Source organism: Ammodytes marinus, assembly GCF_949987685.1.
Source record: "Ammodytes marinus genome assembly, chromosome: 16".
Taxonomy (NCBI): Eukaryota; Metazoa; Chordata; class Actinopteri; order Uranoscopiformes; family Ammodytidae; genus Ammodytes; species Ammodytes marinus.
In genome coordinates, this window is record NC_137220.1 from 15,938,415 (window position 1) to 15,951,934 (window position 13,520).

Sequence of the window (13,520 nt, forward strand, 5' to 3'; positions counted from 1 at the left end):
CTCTAATTGATTATTTATTCATTTTTTCACACGTTTACATGTTTAGAGGCGGAGGATTCCTCCGACGCTCTCTGTCCGGCTTATCAGACAGCACTCAGCTGTCAGTTGAACTGGACAAGCAAACGTAAAATCATCAGGAAATGATAAAAACATCCCGATGGAGATTTCTATGCAGTGATTTTTTGATTTTACAAGGTCACGTTGTGGCAGTGACACTCTTTCATCAGTCGGAGCTGCAGCGTAAAGTGAAAACAAACTCAGAGTAGGCCTATATATATAGTCATTAATAAACACTTAGGCTACAATAGATAAGAGATCACCACCGCCTGCACCCCCTCTCCGCCCCCCTACACTTTGCCCTGTGCTCCCGCGATTGCTCTGTAAACAGTCTCATAGCCTATGTCCTCTTTCCCATCTCCTGCTCCCTCACATCAACTTGACAGATCATAAATATACACTATAATATATATATACAGTTTATAGGCTATACTGTATAGGCTACAGTATAGGCCTATGCCCGTCGCATTTCTTCCCCGTGCCCAGGACAAGATTACGTTTGTGCCCCGCCTTCCCATGCGCACTTCGGTAGAGTCAGAGTGCTGAGAGGCGCGCACTAATGAGCATTAGGTTATCATTAAAAATCCAGGGTAATGGCACAAAGCAGTAGATAACTTCAACATAGTCACTATATGTTCGCTCCGTCTGCTAAGCGCCCTACCACAGGAGAGAGAGAGAGAGAGAGAGAGAGAGAATCAAAAAATCACTGCATAGAAATCTCCATCGGGATGTTTTTATCATTTCCTGATGATTTTACGTTTGCTTGTCCAGTTCAACTGACAGACAGCTGAGTGCTGTCTGATAAGCCGGACAGAGGGAGGAATCCTCCGCCTCTAAACATGTAAACGTTTGAAAAAATGAATAAATAATCAATTAGAGCTTGCCTAAAAATAAGTTTGCCATGTTACTGTTTATTGGATTTAGGATTTTAGCTCATTTGGACGCTGTTTGACCGTCTGTTTTCATTGATATAGCATATTGGCGATATTATAACTACTTTCAGTTTCATTACTCAAACGTGATTAGTGTTCTAAAAGATACTTCGATTATAAAACAAGAGGTCAAAAATACAGACGATGATTAAACAAATTAATGTATGACTTTATATTTCCTGAACGTTAAATAACGGTCACCGGCCAGACGCTGTAGCCTAGGATCAGAGATCTGCACTCGATTGCTCTTCCTCAAAGAAACCGGATGTGCACATCTCTACTTGAATCTGAATTTTTTCTACTTGAATTTTTTCTACTTGAATTTTTTCTACTTGAATTTGAAAACTTGAATTTTGAATTTTTATTTGAAAGTCATTTGGAATATTAACTGTTTCAGATTCAAGTAAATAAAATTCAGATTCAAGTACAATTAATTCAAATTCAAATGGATAATTCATATTCAAGTGCATAAATTCGAATTCAAGTATCAATAACTCAAATGCAGGTTGATCAATTCCTATTCAAGTCGATCAATTCGAATTCAAGTTCTATCAATTCGAATTCAAGTTCTACTGACACAAATCTCTGCCCATAGTTGGTTCACACAAACCATACTTTTAGAGGAAATGCGTATATTTTGTTCTAGAATGCCTTCACTTGATAAGAAAAAATATGTATACCACAGAAGAAAACAATTGTGCAGGTATTTGTGTGTGTGTGTGTGTGTGTGTGTGTGTGTGTGTGTGTGTGTGTGTGTGTGTGTTTGATTGTGTGAGTGGGCTGACAACCGTACTGTTGCAAAAAAAGGTGTGAAAGCACAGAGAGGACCGAGCGGTGGTGAAACAACCTGGAGCTCTCAAAGGAGTTTAGAAAATGAACACGAGCCCTTGCCTAACAAATTGAACACACGCTTGTATAGCTAGAATGATTAAAGGTGCACCTTTGGATATTGTGTTGATTGTGATTATTGTAACTCGCATCCACTTTCCTTGGGTGTGCATCGTCTGTCTTTAGCTTCATTTGTTGATTTCTATAGTGTCTTCTGATGAGTCACAGAGAGAATGTGCAATGATTGTTACACAGTCAGCTGTGAGCTTTGTGTGTAGGTGGCAGCACTGACTTTAATAACGACTGCGGTAGAGTTTGAAGAAAGAAGTGAGATTTTACATTTGAAAAACAGTGAAAGTTATGTCCCTTCTCAGTCTAAAAAGAACCCCACCCACAATTTTTTTTTTTTTAATTTAAAATGGGACCAGGAATACAACATGCTGCCTTGTAACTTCAGGTTCATGTACCTCAGCACTTTTTTCTTCAGAAAATTCTTTGAATAAAATAAAATAAATTGATCCATAGCTTTTGTGGAAGACGCATCCTTTGGGTGAATCTGCTGCTAAGTCAAAGAGAAGCTGTCAAAAGCCCAGCTAAGCACAATGGATTCCTTTTTCTTCTAGAGGACTGCATTTGGCCTCACTTTGCTCCACTTTCCAAAAGTGAACTACTAAATAACCCATTGGGGTGGGTTTCTGTGACATCGTCTTTAAACTAGTCCCAAGCCGCGTATTCTTTCATAACATCCTTTCAAAATGTATTCTTATAAAAACACTGTTCCGTATGAGTGAATTGACACGAAAGAAGCTTTCCAACAAAGATTGGATCACCTTAAAGGTCCCTAGTCAGAGTGACTATTGCTGAGGTCATGACCTTTCGCTAGAAAAACTACAATACATTTGCATTTTTCAAAGGTGGATATTTTGGGTTGGTTCTGGAATTTTTTTTTCAATGGATATATTTAGGCCTCCAAATAAATAAATAAACAGAATCCACTTTCCCAATTTTTGTATGTATTCGTTGTAACCAATAAATAATGTTTTCAATTGTGATTGAAGTAAAGGTTCAAAATGTTCCTGATTAAGAAATATTACAAAATAATCAAATCTAAAGGGCTTGACGCATACTTTATCACAGATTTTACAGTTTCACCTTCACTAGCAGTTTTCCAGTAAATCGAAAAAAGAACAAAGTCTCCTTTTTGGCTCCAGTCACGGCCATTCAAAGCTGATCAGGTTTCCACAGGCTGACGTCAAAGCCACGGAGGGACTGAATTCTCCACAGTTAGCTATTGTCAGTAGGACGTCTTCTCTGACAGGGAGGAGCTCGCGGCATACAAGGACCGCACACACACACACACAGACACACACACACAGACACACACACACAGACACACACACACACACACACACACACACACACACACACGAAACACCTGACCCAATTTTCAAGCTGCTACACCATCCAGCAACCAAAGCATCGACAGCCCGCCAAAAAAAAAAAAGTAGCATTAAAATCCGCTTTGTCCCCATTTGGCAAACCTGTTTCACTCACACACCCTACCTTCTTTTCCTTCCTTCTAATTTTCCCTTTCGATTTCATTACTGCTGACAACTTATTTTCCATAATTACCTTCTCCTGTATTCATGCTTCCAAAATCCTGTCCTTAATCCCGATTGGGAGGGAGATATCATGCCCAGACACTGTCACAACCAACCACAAAAACAATCAAAGAAGAAAAAAAAACTTAAGAGAATAGCCAACAGTGCCCCAGGAGCACAACACAGAGCCACAGCTGCTTTCCTCAACGTCTTATTCCACCAACACACACACACACGCAAACACACACACACACACACACACACACACACACACACACACACACACACACACACACACACACACACACACACACACACACACACACACACACACACAAACACACACCACACACACACACACACCAGATAAACCGATCCCATCAGAAAGGTCCAGATGCCACAGTGTGCCAGACGGGATTAGCTCACATCAGGCCGGAGGGGTTGCATATCTTTTTCTCTCCCTCCGCCCCACACCTTATATTCAAACTCTTGTGCTTCTTTGATCTTCTGCGGACAACATAAACACTGATGTATCCAAATTGTATTAAGGAGCAAACACGGTAACAAGATAGTTGGATGTGCAGGCACGTGTACGTCTTTGCACACAGTCAGGGACATATCCTTATACCAATATCCAGTCAATTGTCCCTGGTAATAATTTGGATCAAGAAATATTTCCACTGTTTTCCATCAGTGTTTAGTCAATGTAAAATGTTTGTATACAATATTTGCTGTTTCTTGATAACTGTTGTAGTAACAACTTGTTGTAAAAAGCACTGAAGCTGCATCAACTAGATGTACATGTAAGCCACTTGTGTTTTACTGTAAACATTTTTTTTTAGGCAGCCATGTGTCTCCAACACAGTTGGTCTCGCAGATTTGGCATTGTGTGTGTGTGTGTGTGTGTGTGTGTGTGTGTGTGCGTGCGTGCGTGCGTGCGTGCATGCGTGTGTGTGTGTGTGTGGGTGCATGTGGGTGGGTGTTCTTGTGAACCCAGCTTTGTGACGTCCTCACAAATAAACAAATACAAACATGCGGTGTGCATATTTGGCAATTTAATTTGGTGATGAGCTCTTTGGTCAGCTGCTTTTGGCAGCCAAGAAATAAGGTAGAGACATTAGATGTCTTTTTTTTCAATTGCTCATGTGTAGAGTCAATAATAAGGATAGTAATACTACTTAACAATGTCCTAAATGTTATTCATCACAGTTCATATTGCTTGTTGTAATATAAAAGGCTCTAGATAATATGATTTCAGAAGTAACTTAATGCTAAAGCCTCAGCTCAAGGGCCCTGCAGATTGCATTTACGCCCTAGCATAGGCTACTGTTTACATAGATGTGTTAAATGAATTAGATTGCATTTTAAGTCCCTGTGGAGACACGGAGGATAGTATACATGGATAAATGATTCATAAGAAAACATGACTCAAAGTGGCGTATAAGAAATACACCTAATAGAATTCCAACTCACAGACATATTAAGTAGCCTATACAGTGCCTTTATCTCCTACCTGACGGACATGGAGAACTCTCCAGGGGCGCTCTCGCTCTCTCGGACCAGAAAAGCTCCACACTCCCGGTGTCGCAGTCGACTCTCTGCCACACCGCGAGATATGCGACCGGCGAACCAGCTGCAGGCAGAAAAAGAAAGAGATCCTTGATGTTTGGTTCATGTTTGTGAAATTATTTGAGTTGTCCTGGGTTATGGTGCGTGTGTCAGCCCTATGAAACTATTTGTGCACACCGGAACATAAGACACTTAATTAGTTTGGACATCTTAATAGCTTTGGATGGTTTGTATTTTTTTTGCAATGGAAGTGACGAGAATGTAAAAAGAAAACGGTGAAGATCAATGCTGACGGAGATATGAAACACCGGTCCAGGGGGTGGGAGCGAAATAAACGAGTAAAATTAGCACATTTGTGAAGATATTTTTAAACACGCTGCTAAATATATGCACGCTTAAAAAACAGAAAGTGCCAATATGCTTGATTTCAGTTGTCAGCTGTGAAGCAAAAACAAATCCCAATCAACCTGTGATTTTATAAAAGACAAATCAGGAGAGAACACGTGACCGATATAGAGGCCACATTAAAGGGATGGTTCTATAATTTTGAAGTGGGGATGTATGAGGTATTTTTGCATAGCTAGCCTGATACCTTATGGAGGTGGCGGTCAGTGCAGTCATTTTAAAGAGTTTGTAAGAGGTGTCGCTGTAGCAGAAGTCAACATTGTACTGTTTTTCAGAGGGGGCCAGCAGGAAAATTGATTTTCACCAAGTTTGTAAATGTATATACAGTATGTTTAATTGTATGGCAAATTTGGGATTTTTGAACTGCTGATTTGCATCCAGATACTCTGCATTGCACAGTCAAGAGTTGTCATGGTAATACATGGCAGAACTACGATTGAGAAAAATGCAAAAATATATTTTTTTAGCATTTTTATGCTTTTATTGATAGTGTAGAGACAGAGTTGAAATGGGGCAGAGAGGGGAGTGACATGCAGAGAACGACTGCGGGCTGGAATCGAACCCGGGTCCGCTGCTGGCCGAGGCCCATGGGGGGGACTTCCTACCAACTGAGCTAAGGGCGCCCCAGATATTAATTTTTTAGGTAAGGATTTTTAGATGTTGTGATAAAACGTTTTTCTGCTGGCCCTGTCCGCAACAGTAGCCTACAACGCTACAGCAATGTCTCCCCTAAAATCCTCATAGTGACTGCACTGATCGCCATCACCATAAGGTTACAGGCTAACTATGCAGAAGTACCCCATTGAGTCAGAAGTCTGGTGTTGTATTTTGAACGGCTTTTGAAGAAGAAATGTGGAAGAGAAAAAAAAGATAACACATCTCCCTCAAGTGTGCAAGAACTTAACTAGGCCGCTACTGTATGGCACATCAGGTTTAATGAACCAGCCAGGGCCACTCAAATGGCTGTGTTGTCGGTTTAGTTTAGTTTTGTCACAGTGAAAATAAAGTACAAAACAGCTGGTGCATGACCATCTGATGAAGATACGGGGTGTACCAGCAGCTTCACTGTATACACACACACACACACACACACACAAACACACACACACACACACACACACACACACACACACACACACACACACACACACACACACACACACACAAGGCTCTATGTATCATTTGTACGATTACGTAAGGCGTTGAGCGAGTGTGTCCCTATGGGTACTCCGCCTTATGCTGGAGTGCAGATGTCCAAAGCGGAGCAGAAAACGCCCCCAAGCTGCACACACACTCACTGATGAGCTGCGAAGATTAGACCAAGGTTGGACGTTGTGTGAAATGCATTCATCTTGCTTGTACAGATGAGTTTGAAGATGTATGTGTGTGTGTGTGTGTGTGTGTGTACTCACGCGTGTGGCCGCAGGTTGATGTAGTTTTTGGGCACAAAGCCTTTTCTGTTGTGGAGCTCAGCTGTGTACCAGTTTGGATCATCCTCCATGTTGGTGATCTAGGATCGAGCATAAACACACACGCACACACACACACACACACACACACACACACACGCACAGATGAAATATTGGCAATAATGATGCTGACGCAGGCTATTACTATCGGGTGACAGGCCACAATCATTTCTCTCTCTCTCCCTCTCTCCCTGTATATCAGTCCTCCTCGCAAGGCCTCCTTCTTCCATTATCCGGTACAGTGGCTTCCATCCATCTTTGTGTGAACCCAGGCCCCTAAACTCACACAGGCTCCACACAGCTGCAGTAGGTTTAGGCAAGTATTATGCATGTATGTGAGAAGAACAGATTACTTGCAGTTTACTTGAGTCTTCTCTTTTCTTGTCACTTTCTACTTCAACTGCACTGTACATCATATGGAAACATGGTGGCTACTGGAGTAGAAGTAAGAATATAGTTTTTACTACTTTATTTTATATTTATCTGACAGTTTTAGTTGATTGTAACTTAACAAATTATGATATTTTTGTTTATTAAAATAACTGATAGTTGCTGTAACTAATATTCTAGTAGAACAGCCACATGGGACAATTTATTTATATATTGTCAATTATATATATTATATATACCTGTATATATATAATTAACGATGATGTCTTAGGGAACTATATTACATTATATCAGTATTACACGTTCCTGATTATACTTGCATCCATTTACTGAAATAAAAAAAATTCCATGCAGGAGTATGCTTTTACTTATAAGTGGCTACGATCAACTTTAACTTTTTGTTAATTCAAGCGGCACCTTAGGACAAAAGCAGTGGTGTTTTTACGACACCAACACCCAAACATGTGCTGGCAGCGACCGCATTTGCATTTGCAATAAGGTAATGTATTTATGGTGAAGCAAATTTTAAACTTTAATTTAGTTCTGACATGCTGACATTTATGATTATCAAGAGAAAAGTGAAACTGTTTTATAAACAGTTAAAAGTTCCTCATCTGAAGTAAGGGTAGAGGACCTAAATACTTCCTCCAATAGCCCACTTAAGATCTGACCGGAACTGCATAAGAAGTACTTTTGAACTACTTTTTGAAAAGTTCTTTAGACAAGCTTAGAAAAATGGTGTTATTAGGGCATTGAAGGACATGCCTTTAATTTTGAGAGACACCCTTCAGCTCGCGTGATAAAATTTAACTGCTTTAACAGTTCTACTTCTTCTTTTCGTTGTTGTTGTCCCCACCTTTTCTCTTCTGCTGTCATGTCTTACTTGGTACTCCAATCTAGCTGTGACACTCCTCATCCTCTCGGTATTTTAAGCTGTTGTTTTTCGTTTTCTCTGCTCGCTTTGCAGTGACCTGTTTTACAAATCCCTTGTTTTTCTTTGTCACTTTTTTTGTATATATATATATATACTGTATCTATATATTATCACAGTGCTGCTATCAATTTGATCAGTTAACTAAAACCATTGCCATTCAAAATGCCATGTGACGTTTGAACGCGTACCAATAAAATGTATCCCGCTGCCAGTATGGATAATATTTAACTGTGATGATGAAATATGCCAACAATCTGTCATGCTCCCTCTCCCTGCATTTAGCAAACTTCATTTCATGCACCACCCGTTTCAATGGTCGCACGTTGGATGAATTTTGTAAAAAATTATATTTTCGTCTCTCTGCATCCATCATTGTTGGCGGAGCTGTCAATCTGCTGGTGGTTTAAAAGTGATGGCCCAAAAAACGTCATTCGACACAACCCCTTTGCTATATTTTAGGCAGTTTGGTACAAACATGTTGGAACTTTCTCTGGTCTGGCCATCGCTGACTCAAGACTGCTCTGCCACATCCTTAATTAATTCATCACTCTGTCTCCGTGACCCACAGACCTTGACTTATCTAATCCAAAATTCATCTTCTGGAGTAGCGCCTCCCTCTCATTTTCCTTTTCCTGCCTCTCATACACACTTTCTTTGTCCCTTTTTCCTTTTTCCATTATTTTTATATCATTATTCCATTTTGCCATGGGCTATCCTTCAGATACATGGAAACAGCTTCTCTTCTCCTTCTCTATTACCTTAGGGCACACCATAGTGGAACTGGTTCTTAGTCTTTTGGTCCTGAATGGTGTAAAAAAAATTTATACCATCCTTACTTTGCTTCTTGGGAAATGACACAGCCCAAGTTACTCTCAGCTCTTTCGAAACCATCAATAACTGCTCTGCTGTCCTTCCTATTCCTGTGTATTGAGGATACTGTATGTATATTTTGGATCTTTATTCACGGCTACCACCACTGATTAAGCCATGACTGACTCAGCCCCTTCCAGACCCTGTCAATAGATTTAAAGCAAAAGTAAGTGATATATATTTGGTAATATACATGCACCATGGCTCTATATTCATAAAGCATCACTTATCACTATCACTTACAGTGTGTACGGTTCATAACCCAGGTCTCTGTCTCACTCTGCTCTGCAGTAAATGTATTTGAAAGTGTTCTGGTATCCCACAACCGTTTGATGAGCTGAATGTTTCCCCGGCTGCGGTCCAGGTAAAAATAATCTCCAATGTCTGCTTTTATGGTTTTTTATCACGTTTAATGGTGCAGGTGATTCTAGATAACTCGCTGCTCGAAGTCCGCTGTGCGTTAAAGTGGTGATGTAGGTACGAGGGAGGGGACTGCTAACTGTCACTTAAGTTAGCTAAAAGGACCATTTCACTTACTTCACCACTACATAAGGAACCCTTAAAATAACAAGCATACTATAAGCCCAAAATGCATCTAGGAAAAATATAATAAAATTCAGACTTGAACATCTGGACGAGACTCTAAATATCTTTATACAGCAAAAGTGTTTTTAATGATACTGAAATGGATCCGGTGGTTCTCTGCACCTGAAGAGAAACTGCCTGAGCGTTTTTTGTCACACCATGAAGTGTACCATTTTAAATCCCTTTTCCAGAATGGGATTTTCCTAAGATATATATTGAAAGATGTGTTACAGCAACTCTTGTGGTAGGATACCCTTTCTGCCATGGGTGTATGCATGTGTGTGTGAATGGATGGATGAGGCAAAACAGTGCAACGTGCTTTGAGTCAGTGAAAATAAATCAGGGAAAAGGGCTATATAAGTAGAATCCATTTACATGATGGGAAAGAGCAGACTGCTAATTGTGATATTGCCTGCTACTCTATAGCTTTAACCATAAAGCCTACTACCTTTTTTTTGCTGCCAGTGTGACAGAGGACACACAATCCAATTTGAATTCCCCAAAATGGCTGCCGCTCTGCTTTTGTGTCCCTTAAGTGTTTTTGGACCAAAGTGTTGTAAGTGTTTTGGACTTGGCATTCATCTTCCGGTTTTAAACAGAATGTCAGTGCAGCCTTTTTTTTTCTTTTTTTCATGAAGCTATTGTGTATCATTACATTATGAGTCATCACTTGGCCCAGCCTGATTGATGCATTTCCACATGGTCTCTGCAAAACAGGACACAAACAAAACAATGTACCACTGATAATATGACACACCAAAAATCTACTTTTAAGAAAAACAAGGCATGAAGAGTAGCAGTTCTGGGAGCTGTATAAAGCATTTTAGCTATAAAAAAAGTTGTGTTTTGACACAGTTAAAGGTGTAGTCAGTAATTCTGGAAAACGCTTGTTGGCAACAATCAGTCTTGGTCAAAATCTGTAAAAAATCTCCTTAAGGTCATTTACCTGTCCTGTACTGTGTGTTTGCTGAAAACTCAATCTAGAGTTAAAGCACAGCCTAGGCTCCGTAAACTGGTATGTAAATAGAGGGTATATGTTAACAAAGAGGGCTCATCGTGGCTTGCAACATGCCCGTTTACAGTGCCTGTGCTGTGTATTGACAGTGGATTTATTTTCAGCGCACACACTGTATAGACAGGACGTGAGGAGATATTCACTGTTTTTGACGAAAAGGTGATTTTGACAACAATCAGAATCGCTGACTCCGCCTTTTAAACATGTGTCAGTATGGTATGTGATAGGAAAGTATCTGGCAGTTCATTTAGATATATTTCAAAACGATGGCACATTTAGCATGACGCTTTGTGAATTGCTATGACATTTTTAAATCTCAGGCCATCTGGTGCTGCCTGCCAGTGTTAACAAATGTGAAGAATTATTTAAAAAGTACCGTTTGACCTGAGCCTGAACCAGAGATGTTTGGCTGAGAAGACGACACAAGCAGTTTTATCCCAGCGGGAAGACAGTAAAATAAAAAGGCAGCAGCACATTAGCGGAACAGTGTTTAAAGTGTTGCTCCCATTTATTGTGACAGCAAAAATGTGTCAGTGTGGCAATAAAGCATGAGATCACTTTGATACTTCTGACTTCAGCTGTAAACGTAGGCACAGTATTATATATCACAGTGGGGGGGGGGGCTGTCCAAATTCAACAACTCGTTACATTTTGCGATCGCACACACAGACCCTCGGATCCAAAATAAATGGATTTTTGCAGAGAGCAAAGAGTTGAGAAGCTGCGTTATTCATGTCATGTCGTCTAATATTGGAACAGAGTCAGCTTGCGATTCATTTTTTTTGTCAGCCCTACTGCACACACAATTCCTGACCCTCGGGCAGTATTATCCTGTTAGGCATAAACAAATACATGTCTTGGGGTTGTGACAAGGTCATTGCTCCATATGCCTCAACTCAACTCAATGGAGAGATGCAGGCTCCATCTAGTAATGTATGGTCTGTAGAAACACGCCCCTGGAACAACAACAGCATCACACTCTAGTTTAATATCTGTATGATTGACGTACTTTTAGTGCCATAAAGTAAACTCTGAGGTTTAATGCTGATGTCTTAGAGGGACATTATTTTCTACTTTGCCTTCTAGCTGTGCATCTCATCTCAGAGCTGCGTTTGGCCTGTTAGAAAAATGAAAGAACCCATTTTCGCTTAAGACACATTTTTTGGTTCAGGATGACAGGGATAGTTTGGCTAAATGTGAAACTTCAGTCAGCGGCCGGTTAGCATAACACTTGTTGTAAAAGACACTTTTTGTCAAAATCAGTGAATATCTCCTCACGATCCGCTACCTGTCTGTACTGTGTGTGCGCGCTGAAAGGAACATCCGGTGTTGATGCACAGCCTAGGCTCTGTAAATGGACATGTTGCTAGCAACAGTGGGCCCACTTTGTTTATATACCCTTTGTTAACAAACCTGTTTACATAGCATATGCCGTGTATTAACACCAGATTTATTTTCAGCACACACAGTACGGAAAGGCGGCGGACCGTGAGGAGATATTCACTGGTTTTGACAAAAAGTGATTTTTGAAAACAAGCATTCTCCAGAATCGCTGACTCCACCTTTAAAGCTGTGGTAGTTCAAAGAAGATACTTCTGATGTTTAGCCAATAGCCAATAACATAACTCTCTTTATCAAACATACTTCAACGTTCGTTACATTCATTCCATTATATAAAGCTGGTGTTTCACGCTGCTTTTTCTTTAGTTAGCAACAGAGGAACCTGGATACAAAATATCAAGCGTTGTCAACACTAAAGTTAGAATTGTTGTAATTATCACAGTGAGAGAGAGAGAGAGAGAAAGAGAGAGGGAAGGAGAGCGGTGGTATCTGTTCGACCACTGCTCTGTTCTGAGTCATGTGCTGTATGTCGATAGATAGATAGATAGATAGATAGATAGATAGATAGATAGATAGATAGATAGATAGATAGATAGATAGATAGATAGATAGATAGATAGATAGATAGATAGATAGATAGATAGATAGATAGATAGATAGATAGATAGATAGATAGATAGATAGATAGATAGATAGATAGATAGATAGATAGATAGATAGATAGATAGATAGATAGATAGATAGATAGATAGATAGATGGGAGTCTTACCTTGAGTAGTTCTCCTTTGCTGAAACTGAGTTCATCGCTCTCTGTGGCACGAAACGTATACAGTGCCACTGCCTCCATGTCGAGACCCCCACCAACACACACAAACACACACACACACACACACACTCACACACTCACACACACACACTCTCTGTCTGGACCCCACTAATGCCCCTATAGCATAGGGGTTGGAGGGGTAGAAATAGAGGAATGAAATTGAAAGTAAGTGAAAATGAAATAAATAAAAGACAAACAGATAAAAGGATGAAATAACAGACGGCAAGAGAGTAGATATAGCAGAAGAGGAGTGAGAGAGGAGATAGTTGAGAGGTCTCTTCTGTTTGTTGAGCCGGAGAGAGCGCTCAAGAGAGAGTCAGAGCAGAGGATGAGAGAGAGAGAGAGAGAGAGAGAGCTCGGTGACACGACTGGCTGCTGCTCAGCAACACACTATACCACGAGTAACGTTCAGAGATAGAGAGAGCAAGAGAGGGAGAGAGAGAGGGAGTGGGAGGCACTTCCTGTGTATATATTTATCTCACACGGTCGGTGTGGATTCTGTGTGTGTGTGTGTGTGTGTGTGTGTGTGTGTGTGTGTGTGTGTGTTTCTTCAATCACTTGCCTTTATGCGTGAGCGTGTCCGTGTGGTTTGTCGTTGCACTTCCGTCATTGTGAGACAGACCGGCTTAAGTTTCACACCTTCAAAGGCCGAGCAAAGTGAGCTCACGGTTCCTGCTGTTCCATGTTAATCCCCATCC

The 13,520-nt window shown here is 40.5% G+C and overlaps 1 protein-coding gene across 1 annotated transcript in view; it reads right to left on the reverse strand.

The window, feature by feature from the left end:
* Positions 1-12,852, reverse strand: part of grapa (GRB2 related adaptor protein a) — a 32,454-nt gene extending 19,602 nt beyond the window's left edge. The window contains exons 1-3 of the mRNA XM_080043546.1: positions 12,766-12,852; positions 6,805-6,902; positions 4,932-5,051 (exon numbers count right to left, since the gene is read on the reverse strand). Coding sequence (XP_079899672.1) covers positions 4,932-5,051; positions 6,805-6,902; positions 12,766-12,843 — 296 coding nt within the window. The 5' untranslated portion in view covers positions 12,844-12,852. The remainder of the gene's footprint in view (positions 1-4,931; positions 5,052-6,804; positions 6,903-12,765) is intronic.
* Positions 12,853-13,520: the final 668 nt, after the last annotated feature.